Source organism: Balaenoptera musculus, chromosome 18, assembly GCF_009873245.2.
Source record: "Balaenoptera musculus isolate JJ_BM4_2016_0621 chromosome 18, mBalMus1.pri.v3, whole genome shotgun sequence".
Lineage (NCBI taxonomy): Eukaryota > Metazoa > Chordata > Mammalia > Artiodactyla > Balaenopteridae > Balaenoptera > Balaenoptera musculus.
This window is the reverse complement of record NC_045802.1, coordinates 7,900,402-7,926,235: the sequence shown is the minus strand read 5'-3', so window position 1 is coordinate 7,926,235 and position 25,834 is coordinate 7,900,402. Positions and strand designations below refer to the sequence as shown.

The window sequence follows — 25,834 nt, the reverse complement described above, 5'->3', positions numbered from 1 at the left end:
TGCCAACACATGCTATCGTCTCTCTTTTGATTTTAGCCACTCTGATGGGTGTGAAGTGGTATCTCATTGTGGTTTTAGTTTGTATTTTCATAGGCACTAATGATGCTGAGCATCTTGGCCTGTGTTTATTGGCCATTTGAATATTTTCTTTGAAGAAACTTCTGTCCAAGTCCTTTGCCCATTTTAAAATTAAGCTATTTGTACTTTTATTGCTGAGTTTTGTATGCTAAATGCAAGTCCCTCATCAGAAATATGATTTGAAAATATTTTATCCCATTCTGTAAGTTGTCTAATCACTTTCTTAATAGTGTCCTTTGAAGCACAAGTTTTTATTTTTGAGAAAGTCCAACTCATTTTTTTTTCCCCTTTAGTCTCCTGTGCTTTTGATATCATATCTAAGAAATCATTGCCTAGTCCAAGGTCATGAAGATTTACTCCTATGTTTTCTTCTAAGAGTTTTATAGATGTAGCTCTTTTTACATTTAGGTCTATGATCCATTTTGAGTTAACCTTTTTATGTAGTGTGAAGCAAGATATTCAAGTCCAAAATCAAGGTGTGGATAAGTTCGGTTCCTTCGGAGGCCTCTCTCCTTGGCTTGCAGATAACCACCTTCTTGCTGTGTCCTTGCATGGCTGCCTCTCAGTCTAAGTGTCCTTACTTCCTCTTCTTGTAAGGACATCACTCATATTGGATTAGGGCCCACCAGTATGACCTCATTTAACCTTCAGTACTTCTTTATAGGCGTTATCTCTAAATACATTCTAAGTCACATTCTAAGGTACTGGGGGTTAAGACCTCAACATAGGAATTTTGAGGGGACACGATTCAGCCCTTAACATCTATCAATCCTTTATTATGTGAGGGGTCAGTGAGCTGGTTCATGCATCTGTACAAAGCAGTGAATCTGATCTCCTTCCCAAGGTTCCAGCATTCCTTTGACTCATGCTGCTCTAAATCCCCACCCTCTAGCCCTGTGACAGTCCAGAAAAGAAGGTGGATGAGTCATGAAAACGTGTCATATTCACTGGAAAAGCATATGAGATGATGGATGAAATAAATCAGTGAGGTTTTTTTGTTTTTGCTTTTTTGTATAAAAAATAGTGTATTCCAAAGATAACAGAGTGATTGAGTTTTAGAGGTAGACAGGACCCTCGCTAGAAAAAGAGGTGTGAAGGCAAACAAAATGAAGGTGGTAATGTCGCTACCTCTGCCAGGGTCAGAAAGGTTTAAATTCTAAGTTTTATAGACAACGTTTCAGAAAGGGCCCACTCGCCCTAGTGTGTTACAAGAGAAGGTGATAACCTCTAGTGGCAAGGGACTGTGCCTCCCTATGTCCCCATTCTGTCCCCAGATCCCCTTCTCCATCCCCCAACCTGCACTCTCCAAAGACAAAGGGAGTATTTGGACAGAACGCAAGCAGGGGCCTCAATGCAATAATGTTAACCCCTCCCAACAAAACACCAGGTATAGAAAGTTCTCTAAGAGGCTGCCCTTCCACTGCCTACCTATTCTCCTTTTCCAAAGCAAATCCACAAAAGTAAATAACACTTGAGTATCTGCTAATCCAGAGGCCCCAAAGGCTACAGAGAGGGGAATGAAAACATGAAGGGAACACCTTCTCTGTCTGAAACCGCATTGGATAATGCATCAAAACATAAGAGGGCAAAGACCTTAATAGTGTTGTCAGTGGGCATGGAAAATATTTTGTTATCCTCAGCAGACACATGGATGCAGATCACTGGAGCCGTGTGGCTTTTCAGCATACCTGTTGGTTTTCTGGAATGGAAAAAGAACAGATGAACACCAAGCAGTTCTATCTGCGATTTCTAAATAAAAATGCAAGACTAAACTTGTCCCGGATTTGGCAGCTCTATTCAGCCTGAGGAGGGTTATGTCTCCCTCTGAAACGACACAAGTACATATCTTGTGTGATAAAAGGTCTGAAGCAGACAGGACCCAGTTATAGCAGCACAACTCCATGTGAGATGAAGCCCTGAGCTTGGTTTCTCCCATGGCTGACAATATCACTATAAAAGGAATAAGCACGGAAGAGCGCAGCGTGGGGTTGACAGATTCCACGCAGGTTGTTGCTTTGTGCAGTATTCAGATCTGGCGTGAATGTCTTTTTAATAAGAGTTTATTTTAAGGAGCTCTGAGAGATCACAGTGCCCCGAGGGGCTCAGGGCTGGGTGTGTAGTGGGCGGGTGAGGAGGTAGGGAGAAGGGAAGCAGGGCTGAGGTCGAGGGGGAGAGAACAATGTCTTTTTATAACCAAGTCCCTGGAAACTAAGCAAATTGTTCTCAGTCTCCAGACACATGGGAGTCTAAGGTAATAGAAGTGAGTAGAAAAAATCATGTTTCTTTCTTTCTTATTAGGCATCCGACGTTGTGCTGAGTGCTCTACATAGAAGATCTCATTTGCTATCTTTACTATTACTCCAGGAGTGGGTATTCTTGTTATTGCCTTTATAGAGGAGGGCATAGAGGCTGCAGCCCTTGCTCAGGATCACTCAGCTAGAAAGGGACAGAGGCGGGACCAGATCCCACGTGCTCACTGCCACGCAGCACTGCCCCAAGGCTGAGAGGGACAAGGGTCACCTTGCAGTTCCTAAGTGATGCCTGTACAGAGGCTCAGCAAGGAAACTTGGCTTTCCCTAGATGACTGGTTCTTATCCCAAATCCCACTATCAACTCTCCATTTCCCCCTCTCTTTCCTTCTCCAACACTTATCAACAGAAATGACACAGGCTTTTAGAAGCCAGGTTGCGTTTGAAACCTGTCTGCCACTACTTCCAAAAAGTTACTTAACTCCTCTGAGCTTCAGGTTCTTCCTTGGTAAATGGAGTTGATGTGAGGATTAGAGAGAATGGATATGGCGCATAATGCCCGGTACAAAGTAGGTGCTCAATAAAATGACAGTTACTGTTATTTCCGAGAAAGCGTTACTAAGACTTGCTCTGGAGGGGCACACGTGAGAGGTAGGGGCCCAATTCTAAGGAGGATGATGATTACACATCGAGGGGGTGATGGCAACAGTTTGCTACCCTGCTACCTCAATTCCAGGCTTTCCAGAACAATCCCTGTTTTCTTAGGTCAGTTCTGCTACACCTCAGGGGTGGTAGAGTCCTTGATTCAGATGGGGTTAAACAACTCCAGTGGAGAAGTGAGTGTTAGCTTAGGGCCATCTGAGTGAGGTGCACAGAAAGGACATTGATTATACATAACAATCCCTAATCGCTCTCTACAACTGATCATCGTTCATTGTAGGGAAGATAGCAGTCTGATCAAAGAAAATCCGTCTGATCATGAGTGAATGATGGCTCCACACAATCTCTTTGTCCTTGCAAAGTATTTGCGTTTTAAGTGAGTTCCTTATTAACCCCAAAGAATGACTCTTTAACAGCCACAGGCAGAAGTTTTCCAGGCTCTGTGTGTCTGGGAGATCAATTTTGGACAGGGGTTCTTAAGTTATTCTAAAGGGGAATTAGTGATCCCCAGTCCTGCTCTCCTGTACTTACTAGGTCAAGGGCACCGTTGGTTGGAGAAAGACTTACCCAGGCAGATAAGGATCCTAGACTCTAATTATTTGATCCATTCCACCTGTCAGCAGCAAGTTCTTTCCTTTACAGATGAAAATGCCTTGACTCCTTTATAGATGCGAAAAACTGTTTGATCACATTCTGCTCGCCTTTGGGGCAAACCGAGGAACGCTTGGCCTTTTCTTGCTTTGACATCTTTTCTAACATCCTTTATCTCTTTCATCTTTTGCTTGGCAGTTTGTTGTTCCCATAGTGCGCCCTAAAAATATTCACAGAAAAACAAAACACAGTTTCTTAACATGATCAGTCAATTTCCTGACAAGTTACTAATTTTTAAAGGTCTCGGGCTCACTTTCAGTGATGACTAGTGTTTTCTTCTTTTTCAACACCAGGTGTTAAACTATAGATAGTCTGAAGAATGAAAATGATGTTGTAGGAAAAGCAAGGTTTTCCCAGATCTATATCGCGTGCCAGGCGCTGGGCCAGAGCCTCTCCACACACAATCTTGTTTGAACCTCACAGAAACTCAGAGGGGCAAGCACCTTTACCGCTACCTTATAGGTAAGAAAACCTACACCTGGAGAGGTTAGAAACTTGATGTAAAGAAAACAGTAGGGCCAAGGAGCACCGTCTGACCCCTAAATCAGGGCCTACGGTTTTCATCAGCCAACCAGCCAATTTCATCCTACAATTATTTTGACAGATATTTTTAGTCCAATGACTTTTGGGCTTATGAATGTACTGAACAGTGGAGTCTAAATAGTAGCATCATACAGAAGCATCACACAGAAACGATCGAGGGCCTTCCTGTAGGTTTTAGACGTTGGTCTTGAGACAGGCTGGGACCTGGCACCCTTTACTGGAGTGCTTGCACTTAGATAAAAGTCTCCTCCAGAAAAAAAATACAAAGTAACTATAAGGGACTAAAAATAACTACATGGGTGCCCAGCTGGGGCAATTGTGAACAGTAAGATACAAAAAGGCCATCAGCTGCCATTTCTGAGGTGGGGAGAGCAGAGCAGGGTACTGTGCATGTCCCCTGCACACAGCACCGCCAAGGGGGTGGGCAGACCACCTAAGCCACCACTGTGGGCCTGACCCACTGATCCCTGCCCCTACCCCACCCCGCATCTAAGGAACCATCTCCCCCCGCTTCGGGAAGCGAGCAAGGGCACCTGTTACTCGTTCTCGCTCCCTTTCTGCAGTCCCAATAAAGCCTTGCCTGAATTCCTCATTGGGCCTCTTATGAATATCTATTGATTAAAGAGTCCAAGGACCCGAGCTGGTAACGGTCTCACCCGAAGATGATCACACCCTTACCAGCGCATCTCCCGTCCACCCGTCTGCCTTTCCCCCTCCGACCGCAGCCTTGAAGGTGCCTAAAGGACCTTGGAGGAAGAAGGTGAAGAACATTTGTCTTCACCCCCCTCTCCGTCCCTCTACCCCCAAATAAGAATCCTCTTCCGTCGTTTGTGACTTTAGCAATTGGCCGAAGGATAATTGGTTTGGTCTGTGTCTTGTGCCTGTTATCACAAATTATAAGCTCAACTCTTTTCCGGGACTCAGGGAGAAGAATGTGGTACTCAGAAAAGTTCAGTTAAAGCGGGTGGAGGCCTCACCTCCCGAGGGTGGAGCTACTGCCACCCAGCGGACCCACGGGAGGTAGGACTGAGGTAGGACTGCCGATTTCCCCGGAGAAGTGGGAAATCTCTAGCTTTCACTGGAAACCGCCAGAATTGTACATGGTGGTACCCAGCTTCAGAACATGCTTTACACCTGTCTGTGGCTGCTGGGCCCGTTATGCCTCTCAGGGCCTCTGGTTTAGGGCATGTTGGGAGGATTGGGCAGGTGTCTGGGGTGGGGGAACGAGCCCTCATCTTTCCCCTTGTGAGCTTTTCTGCAGAGTCACGTGGCTGTTCTCCCTTCCATGAATTCCGACAGGGAAGCAGAGTCATTTCCGAACGACTGGGGTCTGTGGCTTCCACGTTATTTGGGGCTGTAGCCCGAGTCCAGAGCCACCCCTGGCCGGCTTACGGACAGCGAGTTGAGGGTAGGACCCTGCTCTCCGTGGCTCCTCCCCACAGGGGCCAAGGGCTGGGTCGGGTCAGTGGCTCTGGCCCTGTCCTTCCTTCCCCCTTTAGCGTGCAGCGGGAAGGTAAACAGCCTTGAACTTGCAGCTCTTTCATCTGCCAGGCGGAGGGGAGAGGAGGGCAAGTGCTGAGTGTAGATAATTACTTCAGATGGCAACATGAGCCTGTGTATCTGGGTGGGCACTTGAAATGTCAAAGCAATGCAGCAAACCCTTCACAAACACCAGTTTGACACTTTCACCCCTCTTGTTATGAGCAGAGACCTGAAACGTCTAAGCAGGTGTGTCCCTTTATTTTTATTTTTTTAAGCGAAGGGAGAGCAGCCAGTTCATTTGCATGATCTCTGGCAGTTCTTTGCCAACGGAGCCAGACAGAGATACATGTTTAAGTGGTTGTCATGGAAACCAGAGCGCATTGCTCTCCCCCAAGGTCTGAAAGACGGGATGATGAAAAGTTTAAGCAATCACCATGGAAACCTAGAGCAGATTCAAGGCGGGTTCAGATCCCACAACACTAACTAGCAGCTAAGTCTTCAGGTTCTGGGGTCCTGGGGGAGGGTGAATTCTGACAAGCCACTGCAGCTTCAGGGCTGAGCCAGAGGCCGCATCCACAGTCACGGGCTCAGAGCACCCCAGGGGGTCAGCACTGAGGTGAGGGCGTCCCCCCAAAGCTCAGACCTTTACTCTTCCTGTTCTGAGATGACCTTGGGGCCTCTCCTGCTTACCTCTCCCTATATTTCATTCCCTCCACTCCATCCATTTCCTCAGTGTGGCAGGAGCCCACAGATCTGCTGTCACAAAATGGGACCCTGCTCAGGTTTGCAGGAGAGAGGCCATTCGAGGCCCAGCCTGGCCTATGACCTTGACCAAGACATGTCCCCTTTCATGTTCATGAATGACCAAAATAAGCAAGGAAGTCCTGCCGTCCATCGCTGCAAGTAAACAAATGCACTTGAAAGCACTTCCTATGCCACAGAGCCTCTGTGCCGTTCTTGGTCTCTTCTGTTATGGTTTTTCCCTCTTGCTGGAGATGATCCCGTTTGGGAACAGCTGGCTGATCTGAAGCTGAGTTTTGAAGTCCAGGAGTATGTAAAGGGGGGTCCCTAAGGGGCTGTGGAAGGGGACCGACCAGAAGTGGAGACTGGAACTAATTTACAGGGGGTTGTGGGATGGGGTGAGCGATCTACCTTTTCTCCTGACAGGGTTACGGTCTCTAGTGACCACTCAGGGCTGGGGGTGCTGGGGCTGTAGCATATGGTGGAGTGTACGAGTGTGTGGGGCGGCGTGTGAGGGAACACATACATACCCGACTGAGCATGACACAGGTGTAGGACGCTGTGGGGATGTGTCGGGGGGGCGGATGGGGAGACAGTAGGAGAAGGGCACAGGAGGAAACGCTTGGAGAGCTTGTCATTACAGAATCTCAGCTCTCCTGGTGTGAAATGCTTCAGAGCACTGCTTTGGGAGAGACATGGATTTGTTATGAATTCTGACTTCAGAAAGGAACCCATTCAATAAATGTTTATCGAGCACCTATTTATGTGCCATGTGCTATTCTAAGTGTGTGGGACAAAACAGTGAACAAAACAGACAAAACCCCTGCTTTCGAGGGGCTTGCCTTCTGATGAGGAAAGACAGATCACAAACAACAAACAGAATAGATGAATTAGATATTATATTAGAAGGTGATTAGATGCATGGATTTAAACAAGGGCAGAACAAGGTAAGAAAAATAGGGATTGCCAAGGCAGGGGCTGGACTGTTCCAATATATAGTAAAGTGGACAAGGAAGCCTCACTGAGAGATGACATTTGACCAAAGACTTCAAGGAGCTGAGGGAGTGAGCGATGCAGACATTTGCAGGGAGAACCTTCCAGGAACAGGGACGAAGCAGTGAAAAAATCCTAAATATATTCAAGGAAATTGTGTGACTGGCACAGAGAGAAGGAAGGAAGGAGGTAGGGGCAAGTCAGAGACATAAGGGTCGGGCTGACACAAAGGGCCCTGGAGGATTTGGACAGATCTGACTTTTCGTTTTACAGCATATCTCTGGTTGATGCGTGGAGAATAGACTATAGGGGCAGGATGGAAGCAGGGAGAGCAGCAAGGCTCTTGCAGTGATCCAGGGAAGGGAAGATAGTGGTTCTCACTCGATGGGAGCAGTGGGGCTGGGGAGAAGAGGCCAGATTCCGGGCGTATTACGAAGGCAGGGCCAACAGGTCAGAATAGGTTGCGAGAAAGAGGAGTCTAGGGCGACTGCTAGATTGTGGGCAGAGCCGCTGGAAGGATGGACTTAGAGCCAACTGAGACGGGCAAGACGGTGTGAGGGAGAAGATCTGGATTCAGGTCTGGGTTTCATTCTGATGTCTGTGAGATACCCAAGTTGGAGAAGTCCTTTAGAGATAGATCCGAGGCAGCTGGAAATACCAGACCGAAGTTCAGGGAGGGGGCCAGACTGGAGATGTGCATTTGGGAATTGATGACATCATCAAGCGAGTGATGCAGATGAGGAAGAGAAGAGGACCAAGGACTGAGCTCTGGGGGCTCCAACATTACGTCATGGACATTACGTCATGCAGAGGAGCAAGTGAGGGACTCAGAGAAGCGGCAACGAGCAGGATGAAAGGGAAACCAAGAATGGCTGGAGTCCTCAAGGCGAGTGAGAGAAGTTCAGGAAGGAAGCCAAGTGACCTGCGGCTTCACGTGTTAGGAGGGCAAGTGGGATGTGGCTCGGTCACGGCTTCAGCCACACGAGGGGCGCTGGTGGCCCTTACAAGAGGGATGTTGGTGGCATGGCAGGGACAAAACCGGGTTCCAGCGTGTTTTAGACAGGCTGGGAGGGCAGGCGTAGGAAAGGGCAAGTAGAGGCAACTCTCCTAGGAGTTTTGCTCCAAAGGATCCCCCACATTCTCATCTTGGTACGACGCCGGGCACATCACAGGCGCCCAACACAGAGAAACTATGGATGCAGTGACGATGACCGGGGGTTGGGGTGGAGTGATTCTTTCCTCAGCAGCGTCGTCTAGGTCTCTAGAGAAACTTCACAGTGGCCCGTGCTTTCCGTGATGTGAGAAGGAGGAGGGGGTAGACAGGGGCCTTACAGCAGAATGACGATCTGTGAATCTGAGCTGGACAGACCCTTGTGTCCAACTTCCGTGTTGAACTGGAGAGGAAACTGAGGCCTGAGGTCACCGCTCTGAGAGTGGCAGAGCCAGGGCTAGAACCCAGAGACCCTCCTTCCGGATTCATTGATTTTTGTTCTGTCACAACGAACACTGAACTCTGAGCGTCTTCAGTCTCTGAATGCTGACTTTCACTTTCTTAGGATTCCTATCCATTACCGTTCTAGAAAACCACAGTTCCCTAGTTCCAGGATAGTCTAATGAAAATTCCCAAGAAACTTCATACTCACAGCACATCTCTTTCTAACATTTTGGTGATTTAAATGTCAGCGAATCAGAAATTGATAAAGGAAGCTTTCCTTGAAAGGTAAATGTGAGTTCCAAAGCTATGAATCAGAGGTGGACGGGGCCTCTGTCAGAGTCCTGTCAAGAAAGAAGCAAGGTGGTGTTTCACAGGTGGCTGAGACCTTGAACACGACTCATTACTGATTTTCCATGATGTTCAGTGGCCACTGGAACAAGATTCTAAAGGAAAGGAGGAAAAAAAACCCCTAAGATTTCAGCTTTCCCAAAGCTCAGAAATGCTCGGGCGCAGCTCAGCTGAAAGGCTTCATAAAAGAAATGGCTGTCACGGCGTGGGTGGCTGATGTCTGAGTTGCTGAAGATGATGTTAAATATCTTATTCATTACAAATGCGCTGTTTGGTGAAATCAGGCCCTTAAAATCCAAGAGTGGGGCTGGGGATGGAGCTGGGAGGAAGAGTGAGAAAAGGTGAGGGCAGTTAGGAGGGCCAAGAGAAAAAGATAAAGATCATCCCAGCAAATGAAATACCTGGAGATGATCTCGTGTAGGAAGAGACCCAAGTCATAACTCCCCTCTGGGTGATGAACACACAAGCCCTGTCTTCCCAGCCTTCCACACCTCCTGTCTGCTGGGCCGGGCTGGGTAGTGGACATGCGTGTCTGTGTCTGGCCTCCTCACTTGTTCTTTTCTCAGGCTTCTGCTGCTACTGCCGCCACCCAGATGTGCAGGGACCCCACCCAGAGATCACAAAGAAGATCAAGGCAGACTCTACCGCTACAACTTTCTCACCACCCTAGGGTGAATGATGATGGTTCAGAGGTTTTTTTCTGCTCAAGGGTCAGAATCTCCTTTTGAAATGAGGCTGGCCCCAAACAAGCCCCAGGGCCTGTGGGATAGGGCTTTACCAACCCAAGTCTAGGGGATGGCAGGTAGAATACAGGCGTTGGGTCAGAAAAACTGGAGTCCAGTCCCAATTCCACTTCTTCCAGCTAAGTGACCTGATGGGCAAACTTCTCTAGACTTAACACTCCCTCACCTGTAAAATGGGAGTGCACACATGCATACCTCACCTGCTACCATGAAGATCAAATAATAAATATATGTGAGTGGTTCTCGACCGTGGCGGCAAATTAAAGTCACTGGGAAATGTCTAAAAAATACAAATACCTGGGCCACACCCCTTGAACAGTACTTTTAATCTTGGCCACATACTACAATCCCTGGGAGAGCTTTTAAAAGCCCTAATGCCCAGGCTTTATCCCAGACCAATTAAGTCAGAATCTCTGAGGGCAAGACCCAGGTAGTGATCAGATTTTATAAAGTTCCCCAGAAGATCTCTAAGGGCAGCCACGACTCAGAACCACTGAAAAATGTGAAAATGCTTTATAAATTAGTACATGCCAAACACATGTAAGGAATCATCACCAGTATCAACTTGAAAATTAAATATGATAGTGGTGATGTTGAGTTATTGGATGGGGCTTTTCAACATGCTCTCAAGAGCTTCACAAAATAAGGATGAAGTTTAATAAAGTAAGTGTGAAGAATTAAGAAGAAGATCTTCAAGTGGCAAGTTATTACAAAACAATGATAAAAATAGACTATTAATAAGTCTATAACAAATGCTGGAGAGGGTGTAGAGAAGAGGGAACCCTCCTACGATGTTGGTGGGAATGTAAGTTGGTGCAGCCACTGTGGAAAACAATATGGAGCTTCCTCAGAAAACTAAAAATAGAGCTACCATATGATCCAGCAATCCCACTCCTGGGCACATATCTGGACAAAACTATAATTTGAAAAGATACAGGCACCCCTATGTTCATAACAGCACTATTAAAATAACCAAGACATGGAAACAACCTAAATGTCCACTGATGAATGATTGGATAAAGAAGGTCTGGTGTATATATATATATATATATATATATACATACATACACACAATGGAATACTACTCAGTTGTAAAAAAGAATGAAATAATGCCATTTGCAGCAACATGGATGCAACTAGAGATTATCATACTAAGTGAAGTAAGTCAGAAAGAGAAAGACAAATACCATATGATAGCACTCATGTGAAATCTAAAATATGATACAAATGAAACTATCTACAAAACAGAAACAGACTCAGACAGAGAGACTAGACTTGTGGTTACCAAGATGGAGGGGGTTGGGGGAGGGATGGAGTGGGAGATTGGGTTTAGCAGATGTAAGCTATTATATATAGAATGGATAAACAGCAAGGTCCTAAACCATCATAGAAAAGAATATAAAAAAGAATGTATATGTATATACAACCGAATCACTTTGCTGTACAGCAGAAATTAACACAACTTCGTAAATCAACTATACTTCAATTAAAAAAACTTTTTTCATTAAAAAAATAGACTAATATAGAAAAGATAGGGAAAAAATTAGCAAAAAAATAGTATTATCGTGATTAAAGAATGCCCCTCGGACTTGACATGGACACAAGTCACCCTCAGCTCTTTTCAGAGGCAGACAGATTCCGTAGTTCCAGAGGTGGCCGAGACTCTGCATTTCTGACACACTCCCAAGTGATGCCCTTGTTGTGGGTCTAGGGATTACAAGCACAGGCTTTGGAGGCAGACCTGGGTTCAAGCTCTTGGCTTTCCATTTCCAAGTTGCGTGGCTCAGGGCAGTAGCCATTCTTCACTTTTTGTAATCAGTAATCCCCCTCTTCCTCTTCCCACTTCTGGAAAGCACCCCTTCCCGTACACTAATCACGTGGTTTGAATGGGCACTGCCAGGTTTTTTTTTTTGCCCCTGCCCTTCCTCGGTCAGGTGGGTCATGATGGTCCCAAAGATGGGCCAAACTGGCCAGTGAGAACCTTCCCAGGGGTGGTTGGACTGGGGCCCCGGAGTATCAGGCAGACTCTGTTGGTGGCGAGGCCGCGCGAGGCTGGGTTCGTTGCCATCTTGGGGGACACCAAGCTGCTTTCCTGTCCTTCTCGTGTTATAGAAGACATCCAAAAAAATTGTCCTTTTTGCTTATGTCAGTTTGAGTTTGGGTTTCTTTCAATACAGGAAAAAAAGAAAAAAAGCCCTGAACCATACCTGAGGACAAGTTACTTACTCTGTGCTTCAGTTTACTCACCTGTGAGATGGGGCTAGTAGTGGGATCTAATCATAAGGCAATTATGGAGATTAAATAAAAGAATACATGGAAGGAACTTAGTACAGTGCCTGGCACTAGGTGTTCTAGTTAGAATGCCCCAGGGTCAGTCAGAGGTTGCATCTACTTCAGACCGTGAGCTGGTAACCAGGGAATGATGCAATGTAAAGGGATGGGTTCCCGGTGCTAATCTGAATCACCGACCTCTTGGAGTTCATCCAGTTCCAGGACGTACAGCTTCTGTCTGGTCCAGACAAAATGACTCGCGTGTGAAGAGCACAGACTTGTCACATGCCCTGCTTCAAAGACCCAAGACCTGCTTGGTCAAGCCCACGCCCAGACTGCTGTGCATTTGGGGCTGTAAAAGGGCGGGCTGAACTGGGACCTGGGTTCTCCTTTCTCTGAATTCACTTGATCCAAGTCCAGCTTCCAGAAAATCCAAACGTCTTCAGTTTCTGGGTCTTCCTGCTGCCATTGCTGACAGTTGTTACATCCAGCATGCCTTTTGAAGTCTTAAAAATTCCCAAATCCCACTTTGTACGAAGGCCCCAAGACCACTGTTTTATGTCGATATCACTGTATATTTAATATCATGTGGCACATTAGGGCTGCTCAGATGGTACAGCCTGAGATCGCTTGAAGTGGACTTTGCTCTTATTTCAACTCAACAAATATTGATCGAGCTCTCGGCCTGTGGGAAGCCTGTGATAGGCCTGCCCTCCCTCCCTCCGCCTCCCCCTCAGCCTAAAGTGAAGCTTAGAAACTCAGCAGTGGGAGGATGTCCCATTTTGAGCTGCGCTGGGAATTATTACCGAAGTGTGGGATGCCTGTTGCAATGCAGAAATTCTAAAGGTGGGAGACAGCCAAGGACCTGACACACAAAGAGAGAACATGGCAAACTTAAGAGAAGCGTGAGCAGCACCTATGACTAGAGCAGGGGGCTTACGCTTGGAGCTTGCAATGACGACTTTGATAGAATCATAGTAGTTCAGCTAGAAATGAAGAAAAAAAAAAGCTAATTAATGTGAAGATCACACTGCAGGTCAAGTAAGAGTTTGTTACAATATCCAAGGTGTTCTCTCGACACACATTTCAAGAGGGAGAAAGGAGCCCCTGTTCACAGGACAGGTGCGTCTTTACAAAATCACACTTGTGTGGGGCGGCGTGGTGGGTACGGAGCGCGGGGGGCTCGCTTCCCTTTACACCAACTCCAGGCTGATACCAGAACAAGCAACTCCTGGGCGTCCTGTCTGATAGACCGTGCCGAAGTTTCTACTGCCTTGTTTGGATATTTCTGAGAAAATCAGAATGCTGCCTGCATAGCCACAGGGGTTTCACAGAGAAAACAGCATATACTTGACTGTAAATCAGACTTCAGCTGGAAGCTATGCTGGGTGTGGTACTGGGAAGGGTAATGGCCTCTTTCCCCCTGGCTTTGGAAATGGTGCGCCGGGCTCTGAAGCAGATGTGCTGGGATTGGGGAAGCAGAGCTTTTGTCAGGACCCTGTGTGGGGTTCAAGGCCGGTCTTGGGGGCAAGGAACGAGACTGGGTGGAATTTGAGGAGTTCCCCTCTCAGGCCTCCTTCTCCCCCTGCAGAAGCCCTTAGTAAGAATATGAGGACGGAGGACTTCCCTGGCGGTCCAGTGGTTAAGACTCCGGTGTTTCCACTGCAGGGAGCGCGGGTTTGATCCCTGGTCGGGGAATTAAGATCCCCTAAGATCCCACACGCCCCGCGGCGAGGCCAAAAAAGAGGATGTAAAGATGGGATAAAGACACAGCAGTGTTGAAAGAGCAGCATGTTGGTTACAAAGGGCGATCCCTGCTCATTTAGACCTTCCAGGCATTATGCTTAGTTTAGAGGCGGAGACGAAGATAACCCTACCCCGCGTGGAGTGCAGAAACCACAGACCAGAGGCTCCGGAGGAGGGAGGGTGGGCGTCTGGAGCTGGGTGTGGCACAGGGACCGAGAGTCCGTGGCCAGAGCAACCCACTGAGCCCAGAACCGTCCTCTGCCTTTTCTCCATGGGCACAGGCTCCCCAGAGGCAGCTCACAAGGCTGACCTCTCGGGAAGGCCCTGAACATACCCTCTGAGGCGCAGGGCCAGAAAGAAGGACAGGGGCCCCTGGGGAATTCTACCCAACAGGCGGCTCTTCTCTGCTGGGCGCCGTTTCTGTACGGCCCGCGCCGGCTTCGTTTTCACCTCCCTCCACCCCTCCGTGTGTGGTCACCCCTCGGTCAGCACTGGCTCTGGATCTCAGCATTGTTCCTTCCACTTTCCAAGGCACAGAGGACTGAAAAAAGCAAGAGAAGATGGGCTGGCCGAGAAAGCAGGGTCTGGGGACCGGCAATTCAGTGGGATATAAGGTCCACACTCTACAAAAGCACAGCTCCACTTTGCTAAGTGGAAGAAGCCAGGCACAAAGGGTCATATATCGTATGATTTTATTTACAGAAAATGGCCAAAAAAGGCACATCTACAGATACAGAAAGTGGATTAGTGGTTTCCTGGGGCTGGAAGTAGGAATTGGAAATAACTGTATATGGTTAAGAGGGATTTTATTGGGGTGATGGAAATGTTCTTAAACTAGATTATGGTGATAATTGCACAACTCAGTAAACTTATCAAAACTCATTAATTGTACACTTAAAATGGGTGAATTTTATGGTAGGTAAATTGTACCTCAAACAAATTGAAGGAAAGAATCTGGTTCCAACCACCTTCGAGAAACACATGGTATTACATGGCAATTTTACGTGTGCTTATTCAGTCAGATTACTGTTTTCTTTTTGTATCTAGCTTTCTTAATTCACATTTCCTTTCTACTGTGGGAGTGGTATTGTTTTTAAATTTTTTAATTAATTAATTAATTATTTTTGGCCATGATGGGTCTCGTTGCTGCGTGCGGGCTTTCTCTAGTTGCGGCGAGCAGGCGCTACTCTTCATTGCAGTGCGCAGGCTTCTCATTGCGGTGGCTTCTCTTGTCGCAGAGCACGGGCTTTAGGCATGGGGCCTTCAGTAGTCGTGGCTCACGGGCTTAGTTGCTCCACGGCATGTGGGATCTTCCTGGACCAGGGATCGAATCCGTGTTTCCTGCATTGGCAGGTGGATTCTTAACCACTGCACCACCAGGGAAGTCCTGGGACTGGTATTCTATTTTCTTCTCTTTGTGTTTGAGAATTTGTTGGTCTTCATCTTTTAGACAAATGCCATTTTCCTACTCCAATTTTTCTTTCCCCTTTAATTTTCCTTTTCACTTAGCAAATAAGTTTGATTCTTTTCCATTCACCCAATAATATTTCCTACCTTTCCTTTCTTGCATAAGTCTTCTTTATTAAAAATCTTCTCTACCTAGTTTAAACCTGATGCATTTAAAAAGAGACAAGAGAGGTTTATCCTCCCCCAGTGGAAGATTCTCATCAGTCCTGGAGGTCCTCAGCTCTTCCTCCTGCGTGTTCATTCTTCATTTGGTTTCTGGACTGTCTTTTTTTTCTTTCAATTTAAAGTGTACAGTCTAATGGTTTTTAGTAAATTCACAGTTGTGCACCATCACCATTATCAATTTAAAAACATTTTCATCACTTCGAAAAGAAACCCCATACCCACTGACAGCCACTCCCCATTCTCGCACTATTTCCTCATCCTTAGGCAACCATTAATCTGTTTTTTGTCCCTATGGACTTGCGTATTCTGGACATTTCATGTAAATGGAATCATATAATTTGGAGTCTTTTGTGACGGGCTTTTTTCACTTAGCATAATGCTTTTGAGTGTCATTCATGTTATAGCTTGTATCGCTACTTCACTCCTTTTATTGTCAAATAATATTTCATTGTATGGATATATCACATTTTGTTTATCTATTTACCAGTTGATGGATATGTGGATTGTTTCTACTTTTGACTATTATGAATAATGCTTGCTATGAACATTCATGAACTAGTTTTTGTGTGGACATATGTCTTCATTTTTCTTGGTTATACTGGGCTGTCTTAACATAAAGGACAATGTCTTGCTTTTTTATGCACTTGGGAAGCACTAATTTCACTTCTCAGGGCCAGTAGAAATCTCAGGGAAACAGCTCTCATGTCTACAGTCACATTATGGGTCCTAAGACACTTGGGTCATTTGAGTTGGCTCTCACTCCTACCAGAGGAAGGAGAACAATCTACTATCTTCAGACCCAAAGGATACCTGGGATGGAAACTCCCCAAACAAACATGCCAGGAAGTTCAAATTGATTATTTTCACTCACTTTTAGAAACCAGATATTTAGCATTCTTTGTGCCATTCTGGGTATCTCATGTGACATTTATTTTTCTTTGTTTTCAGCTAGGTTAATAAAGTTGTCTCAGGACCAGTGAGGACTCATTAAAGAATATATATACTGTTATGTATTTGACTGCTTGTGTGATACCCCTGGGGAAAGAGGTTGGTTGGCACATTACAATTTACATTTACTTAAACTTTTTTTTTTTTTAACCTGAGTAACCGAGTCTCCATGCACTTTCCAGTGGATATACTTTACATTTGGAAAGTTGACAGCATTATTAATGTTAATGCTTGGCATGTTCTCAACTTTGGGCAGCTTCTTCCAAGTTCTAAGGAGAAAAACATAAAAATCTCGAAAGGATAAGAATGAATGTCCCTCCCACATCCTGCTTACCCCAATCAGCAGCCTTTTTGTAGGCTAGCCTTCTGGTCAGGAATTGCCCCTCCTCTCCTTGGCTCATATAAATTCTTCCCATTCACTGTGACCTCAGTAAATCCTCTGTGGGAACCTCACTATGTGCCAGACCATTTGACCGCTCCCTTTTCTGGACTCCAGGAGAGTTGAGCATGGAATTGATGCTTGATCCGTGCTGTTCTTATTTTCTCATCCAGATGTGTACAACCTGAAGGCCAGGGTGCTTCCTTTGGAGCCACACGAGGCCCAGTAGAGAGCAGGGCTCAACCAAAGCTGACCAGCTGAGGACTCCAACGGGTACCCTTGTGTGCTCCAGTTGGGGTTTGAACAGCCTTTAGAAGAAGATATTGGGCCTTCAAAGTCTGTCTCATAAAGAATTAGACCTTGCTCATAGGCATCAGGCATGAAGACAGATGGGAAGGACTTACAGGTGACATCAGTGATCTCCATGTTATAAAAGCTCTGTAATTATCGATTAATTCACACAAAAGCTCTGGGGGACAGACTGTCCTTCCCACAGCCAAGCAGGAACAAAACAGCTGGTATAACAGAGGAATGATTAACTGTGGAGGTCCTGTGGTTGTCTACAGGCACTCTCTCTCTTCTTTCCTGCCAACAAAACCAAGGCAGAGAGCCCTTGATTTCAGGGGTGTCATGTTACTCAGTTCTGGCCAGTGAGATCAGGTGAAATCAGCAGAGCAGCTCTGGGAAAATATTTTGCTCCTTCATAAAATGTGAAAATAGTGTGAGATAGTCTCTTTTTCTCTATCTCTCTCATTTTTCTTTCTCACTTTTCCCTCTCCTCTGGATGGCATTGTTCTTTCTGATTTTAAACACAGTTGAGATGTGAGATATTTGGAGCTACAGCAGCCATTATGAGACCATGAGGCCATGGGCTGAAAGACAAAAAGCCAGCCTGCTAAAGATGGTGAAGTGACATGATGGAGATTGAAGGCTCTTGATGACACCATTGATAAGCTAAACCAATGCAGCAATCACCTATATCTTGATATTTTTGTTAATGAAAGAAAGATAAACTCCCTTATCCTGTTAGTCATTTTTTATGTTACTGTAATAGCAAACATTTATCAACTTCTTATGTGTCAAGCACTGTCCAAGCACTTTATACATATTAACTCATTTACTCCTTAACATAACCTTATGAGATAGGCATATTAGTATTCTCTCTTTTTTTTATTTTTTAATTTATTTATTTTTGGCTGCATTGGGTTTTCGTTGCTGCGCACGGGCTTTCTTTAGTTGAGGCAAGCAGGGGCTACTCTTCATTGTGGTGGGCGGACTTCTCATTGCAGTGGCTTCTCTTGCTGCGGAGCACGGGCTCTAGGCACGTGGGCTTCAGTAGTTGTGGCACGTGGGCTCAGTAGTTGTGGCTCATGGGCTCTAGAGCGCAGGCTCAGTAGTTGTGGTGCACTGGCTTAGTTGCTCCGTGGCACGTGGGATCTTCCTGGACCAGGGCTCAAACCCGTGTCCCCTGCATTGACAGACGGATTCTTAACCACTGTGCCACCAGGGAAGTCCCCTTTGAAGCATTCTTAATGGATAACTGTACACAATAGTCAACAATTGATATTCTCACAGTTTAACAAACCACAGAATTATGGAACTATTTAAAGCTGGGAGGCATTCACTGAGATGACTTTGAAAATATTAGAGTAGATGAACCTGGAATGGTGATCTATGTATCACTGACGCCTGTAGGCAAGATGTTTCTGTACATACTGCCAGCAATTATAGAAGCGCGTTGGTTTTCCCAAAGCAGTCCCAATACTGTTTGTTTTTCCCCGGTAATGTTTTAAAATTATTAGTTATGTCATAATAAAATTCTCTGCACTTTTTAATTGCTAGCATGGCAGTATATTTTTTCATTACTTCTGACTACTTTTCAAGTATTAAGTTTGTAAATTTCAAAACACTCAAAAGTTATTTCTTGAGAATCTTTTGCAAAAAGTGGCCCTATCAGAACATTAAGAGACCCTCTAAATTGGCAATCACTGAGCATTCCTCTCGGTTTGGTTATAACACTTACTGGACTGTCACGCATTGTAGAGGGGTGAGGGAGAGTCTATGTGAGGACTCACTTTCTCTCCAAATGAAATTCTGTCGGGGTACCCCATGTCTTGGACACACCTTTTCATCCATCTTTGCCTGAAGAAGCTCTTTACTACTGAGTTTTCTCGAACTTTCCATCCAAGCCTCCTTATCCTCTACTCACCTAAGCCAAAGAGTCAGACAGTTATAGACTGAGTAGATTTCAATCCCCAAACTTCAGAACTCCCAAGACCTGTTACTCATTTTGTGTCTGTTTTCAGATTACAGGCACTTCAGAAACCAATCCTGACTACCAGACCATCTCCATTTTGCCTGCGGTATTGTCTTTTTAAGATTTATGTTATGGTTTAGATTCACTTGGCTTCCATAACAAAACCCCAATGAATCTGATCTCACTGGTTATTGGAACTTCTCTCTTTCAAAAGCAGTTTTCGAGAAGCAGCTTAAAAAGTCTGCTATTGTTGCTTTATGAAATGTCTGTTCTCCAACAACAAAGCAAATAACAAGCACTTCTCCTCAGCCTGCATATTTCTTTGTGGTACTTGGAGAATCCTTCAACTCGCCTTTTCTGTCAATTAATCTTCTCTTGTTTAAACTTCCCTCAAAGAAAAACTTTTCTGACCCACTCCCATTAACCTTTCCATAATACCATACATCATCTATGTTACCTTTCTCGGGATACATTTAATCTCTGAGAAGGAATTTTCATGACAGAAAATGGGGCAGAAGAGAAAAACTGGCCAAGTTTACAGACTTAGATTAAGGAGATGGTGATGGTAATCAGTAATCAAAGTAACTGACTTGAAACATGCATTCATACCTCAAGAGATAAAACTTTAGGAAAAAACCTTTAAACTCCTTGGAATTACTGCTTGGAAACATGGATTCAGTCTCTTGTGCATGAATTAATTGATGGAGACAAAGTCTTTAAAATAAGGACTTGATTGTAATTTATAGTTCATTCTGATAATAGTTTCTGTATTATCCACCAATATTTTCTTCATTCAGACAAGAATCATATTATCTCCGTTTTTTTAATCTCCGCCAAGCATAAAACAGAGAGATTTCCTGGGATACTTATGACAAAAGCTGTTCTTTTTTGAAGACGTCTACAGGGGAGATTTAAATAGTCTTTCCTCTATCAGTTTTTCATCTACTCTGAAATTGGTTTGATTAGATCCAGGTAACAGTTCTGCATAGTGCTGGCTTGTTGAATTTGAGTACATTTGGGTCATCAGCCAATTGTTCACCTTGAACTTCATCTTTCAGCTTGTCAAAAAGTAATCTAACACTTATCCAAGCACCAGCGTGAATCACCAAAGAAGCAGAGACTGGAGGGGGCTGTCATTGCAACTGGAACCTCAAATCTGCTGCCCCCATCCAGGGTCCCCTGAGAGGTGGTGAAGTGTGGTACCTTTCCATACCTCACAAGGGCACGGCCTCCTGGCTCCATGGCTGTGGAAGGCTTATGCTACATGGGACTCTAGCTTCTAGCAAATGCACAGAGAAATTGTTTCACTCAATTTTGTGTGTGTGTATGTGTGCGTGTGGCTGTCGATTATAGGGCAAAACTCTGACAAATTCATTCTCTTTCACCCAGATGCAACTGAAGGATACTGTGAATTGCCTTGCTGTGACTCTTTAGAAGGAATAATTCCTAGAATTAATACCAGTACCTTTTCTTTTCCATTCCTCTCCCAAAAGTGTCCTTGTATTACATCTTCGAGCAAATGAATGAATACCTCTACTCAAAGCGAAGTGCGTGATGCCAGGTGAATCCCACCCAGGGGAAAGTTTAGTGACTCAGGACTCTGTTCTCACTGTGACTGGTTCAATGATCTCCTCTAAGACTTGGATAAATACACAGAAATACTGTTAAATTTATTGACGACCCAAAGCTGAGAGAGAGACAGAGCTAATCTACTGGATGGTATTATCAGTATTTAAAATTATTTTAACCAAATACGATAAGGATGCAAAAAAATCAATGAAATGAAGTTTAGTAAGAATGAAAGCCCTGGATTTAGGTTCAGAACATCAATTTATAAGGAAAGGATGAGGAATACATGGCTTTAAAGTGGGAGGTATTGTAATATGCCAGTGGGTCAAGCATTGGTGGGCTGTGTGATACCTTGTGGTACTCAGTTCTGAGCACTTGGGACGTTGTCCAGAAGAGATGCCAGGATGACAAGATATCTCAAAATGAGGTTGGATGAAGGACAGCTAAGAAAACTGGAACAGTTTACCTGGGAGAAGGGAAAACTTAATAGTCATCTTCAAATAGTTGAAGATCATCTGGAATTTTTTTTTGGAAGTTTTGCTTGTTTTTCTTTTCCTTTTTTTTTAAATTTATTTTTATTTTTATCTAAGTTATATGCAGTTGCTTGAAGACTCAAACAGTTCTGCAAGAAGCTTGACCCCTTTGTTCATTTCTATCCCCGAAGGCCTCCACGTTTCCTTCTTTTAGATGATTATTTGGTATCTATTCCATGTCTCTAAATAGCATGTTTGCACTGCTTCTTCTTGGTTTTTCAGTTGGGGGTATGATCTTTTGACTCTGGACTTTCATTTGTTTAGACTTCTGAGTACTTAGCATTCGTATTTACCAACCATGTCAATCTCCTCTCGAGATATTCGGCTCCACCAGATATTCATTGCAATGGTTTTGCCTTCTTAAGGACCCTGGCCGCCCTATGCCTGGTACACAGTTGCCATCTTGGGTCTACGGGGGAGGAAAAATAATTTTTCCTAGATCCATCTAGGTTCTTAGCTGAGACCCCACCCTCCTTACCACAATAAAAGGCAGATTAACAGAAGAAAACCAAACAAATTTAATAACATGTATACCTCCGTATACATGGGAGATACACAGAAAAACTGAGTAAATCCCCCAAATGGCCCAAGTCATCACCTTAAATACTGTCTTCAGCTAAAGACAAAAGAAGATGTGGGTGGAGGAGCCAGTTATGGGAGATTATCAGGCAAAGAACAGTAAACAAGGGTAAGGTCATTACGCAGGTTTAAGTCATTGCTTTCTCCTGATGAGTATTTCTAGGGTTTTAGAACCATCCTCCCCTTCCCAGTACAGAGAAGGAGATACCCCTACAAATGAAGATTTCTCTTATACATGTAAAATGCTCTTACAAAAGGGTAACTTCTACTTGGCTTTCAGAGCTTCTCCTGTGTCTGCTGTTTCTTAAAAATAATCAGCCTGATATAATCCTTATGGCAAAAAGGCATATTTTGGGGTGATATATTCCGCTGCCCTTCAGGTCCTTCCTTCACCATTATCCTGAGGGTGCCATTTGCATCTCCTGTTTTCCTGTATCCTGGTTCTTCTTTTTTCAGTTTCCCCCCTCATTTTATAGAGAAAATCCTTCAGTGGTTTCCTGAGAAGGATACATATATGGGAAGTACATTTTTGAAACTTTGCATCTTTGAAAATGACTTTATTCTACCCCCAAATTTCAATAATAGTTTACCTGGGTATAGAAGTCAACACTGGAGACAATTTTCCTTTACATTTTTGAAGGCATTGATCCACTGCTTTCTAGCTCCCAGCGCTGCCGTGGTGGGGTCCAAATCCATTATTGAGTCCTGATCCTATGCATGGTGAACTGACTTTTTCCTCCTCTGGACATTTCTAGAATCTTCTCTTTGCTCTCAATGTTTTGGAAACTATTCTCAAACTATTTATTGGATTATTTTCTTCCCTCTCTTTTCTCTTTTTGTATGTTTAGTATTTGGATATTGTACTTCCCAGATTGGTCCTATGGTTTTCTTATCTTTTCTCTTTTATTTCACATTTTTTGGTCTTTTTATTCTACTTTCTGGGAGAATATTATCTTCCAACCATTCTATTAAGTTAAATTTTTTAAATCACAATTTTAATATCCAAGAATTCTTTTTTTCTCTGGATTTTCTTCTGTAGTGGCATCTTCGGATTTAATGGATTTCATCTCTTCTCTCCGAAGAGAATAAAGGCATTGTGTCGTTGTTTCCTGCCTAGAAGGGGAAAGTACGGCTGTCAGCAATCTAGGAGGCAGTGCTGTCAGTTCTTGGGCCTGGGGCGGTGAGGATGTGGGTTCTGCTTTATGAAATATGTTGACTCAGCTTTTCCCACAGCTGATCCAAGGATTTAGTTTTTTGGGGTTTCCTAAGTCCCTAAGTCACTTACCATTTGTTTATCTGCTTTCCAACTTCCAAATTTTATTGCTGCCGTTTCCTCTCATTCACCCCATCCTTGTGGGGCTGTGCCTTCAAGGGAAAAAAAATCCCTTTTCTGTTGTTTAGATGAGTGTTATTTAGGAGGGAATAAAAGTAGATGCAGGAATTCAGCCTGCTCTGTTTCCTGGAAGGGTGGAACGCCTCTTTGGAATCACCTAAGAGACTGCGTTCTAATATTTGGAAATAATCCACATCTTTAAGGGCTGCCTTGTGAGGTAGGGGCTCCCTTTTCCTGGAAGGGTTGAGCCAGTTTGGAATGTCTGCTTCTCAGGTATGTGGCAGAGAGGCTTCTGCTTCTACTGGGGTGGTCACCAGTTAGATAAGATGCCTACCTAGGACTTTCCCACTCATTTAAAACTCTGATTACATTATGCTTATTCCAGGCTTGGAGTAATGTTCATATCCAGATATCTCTGAGAAAATGTGCTTTTGTTTCTGTTTCATTTTCCATACAGCTTACTCTGTACTTTGTGGAGGAATGGCCTTGGTGAAGAAGGGACACCTGGGGGAAAGTTTGCATCTTCTGGTTCTGTCATCAAAAGGTTACAGGTGATAAGAAGTCAGTCTTTAGTCATTGTCAGGGAACTGCCTCCTAGGCCGCCCTAAAACAGCAGGAGGTGGGGACGAAATCCACTTCTGGTCAAACACATATGGTCTGCATGTTCCAGCGTTTCTCAAGATAAAAAAAGGAGACCCTAAAGCTAACCCAAACTGGACGGTGACAACACCAGAAAACAAGAGGCACTGAGAGATGCTTATGTATTGTGGAAAGACTCTCACGTTCTGAAAGGGTTCTCCTCAGTATTCTGTCAAACAGAAATCAATCATTTGCAGCCAAATGACATATCTGACAGTGGCTGGCAGGGAAAGATGAGTATTAAGGAACTTAAAGTCACAGCGTGAGCTACTGCTAATTAAACAGCATGACAAGAAAATAAAGCATGTATGAAATTATATTTGGTCAATGGGCAAATTAGGTGCCATTTATACAAATTTTTCTTATATTCAACTTTCCAGCCACACAGCCATCACGTGCGGTTGATATGTACACGTGCTCACAAGTAGTTACCTGAGTGCACTCCTTCAGCCATCTCCTCCATGACGGAGAAGTTAATGTCTCATAGACAGTTTTTATGCATTTCTAATGCTTAACTAATTTTAAACTAAAAACGAAATCCCTAGAATTCAAGATCTGATGAAAGAGCCAGCATCCATCCATCCATCTATCCATCCATCCCTCATCCATGTCTACTAGGGGCTCAGAAATAAGAGCTCTATTTCAGTCCTCTAGGATTTCCCAGTCTGGTGACAGAGACAGATTGGGGACAGGACATTCTGACTCAGGGCTATAAGCCCAATCATTGAACTACGCACGGACTGCTTTGGGGATGCGTGACTCCAAGAAGAGAGAAAGGCTTCCCTGAGGAGAAATGCTTAGTGAAGGCCCACAAGGGCACTGTGTTCAGGCAGGGAAAACCACCTACACAAATGCATGGCACCATGAGAGATGAGGATGGCTGTTAGAAGCCCATCTGCTTCAGAACATGGCAGGGCTCGGGGGTGTGAAAGCGCCAGGAAGAGAGAAATCTGGAAAAAGAAGCAGGGTCCTCATCCTGAAGTGTTTTGTGGGTCACACAGAAGAGTTTAGATTTTATCTGAAAGCAAAGGGGAGTCACTGCAGGATTCTGAGCAGGACAGACACAGCACGGTCTCTCACAGTCTCTTCTGCTACCCCTGGTCACCATCATCACCAGAGTGACTGTTCAGTATGGAAGTCAGAGCAGGTCACCCACTGCTTAAAACCCTGCAGTGGGTCCACCTGCTACAAGGCCCATGTGACCAACCTCCCTTAGCTCTCTGCACCCCTTCCATTCTCACCCTGTATCTGTTCTGCTCCAGCCACATGGCCCTTGCTCTTGGTACAAGGGCCCTCCAGGTACGTTCCACCTTAGGGCATGTCTCTGGCTATTGTGTCTACAGGGAATGTGCTTCCCCCAGATATTCATGGAGTTCACTCCATCCCCTGCTCTGAGCAGATGCCAGCCTCTCACTGTGGCCTATCCTGGCCACACTACTTAAAGACACACACACACACACACACACACACACACACACACTCGGCACTCTTGATACTCTGTACCCTGCTTGTTTTTTTCCCTCTTTTCCACAGCATTTATCACCTTCCAAGATATCATGCAAAACACTGTGTTTATTGTCTCTCTCCTCCCATTAAACTCTAACTCTGTACGGGCAGATATCTTTGCTTTGTTCACCAATGTATCCCAGCACCTAGAACAAATACTGAATGAAGAGAAATTAGATCTGCTTTTTTTTTTTTTTTTTACAAAACCACCCTATGAAAATGTGGAGGTCGCTGTGCAGGGATTTGATATTAGGGCCGGGGAGGCCGGTTAGGAGTTTGCTGTGATGATGATGACAGGTTGAATGGGGCAGTGGCCACGGGGAGAGAAAGGAGGGTCCAGGTTAGAGTTATTAAAGGGACAGAGTTGTCAGGACATGGTGACCGATTATTTGGATGTGGGAGCTAAGTGGTACCATCCCCGGGTCCGGAGGAAGAGAGAAGACACGCTAATTTTTGGTGGATGGCAAAGACACAAAGAGCTTAGTTTCAGACACGCCGTCCTTCAGTTCTCTGTGGGGC

The 25,834-nt window shown here is 44.8% G+C and overlaps 1 protein-coding gene across 1 annotated transcript in view; it reads right to left on the bottom strand.

The window, feature by feature from the left end:
• Positions 1 to 25,834, bottom strand: part of LOC118884395 (WD repeat-containing protein on Y chromosome-like) — a 115,480-nt gene that overhangs the window by 42,903 nt on the left and 46,743 nt on the right. Inside the window, 2 exon segments of the mRNA XM_036832045.1 lie at positions 1,672 to 1,777; positions 3,555 to 3,647. Of these exon segments, the coding sequence (XP_036687940.1) occupies positions 1,672 to 1,777; positions 3,555 to 3,647 (199 nt within the window).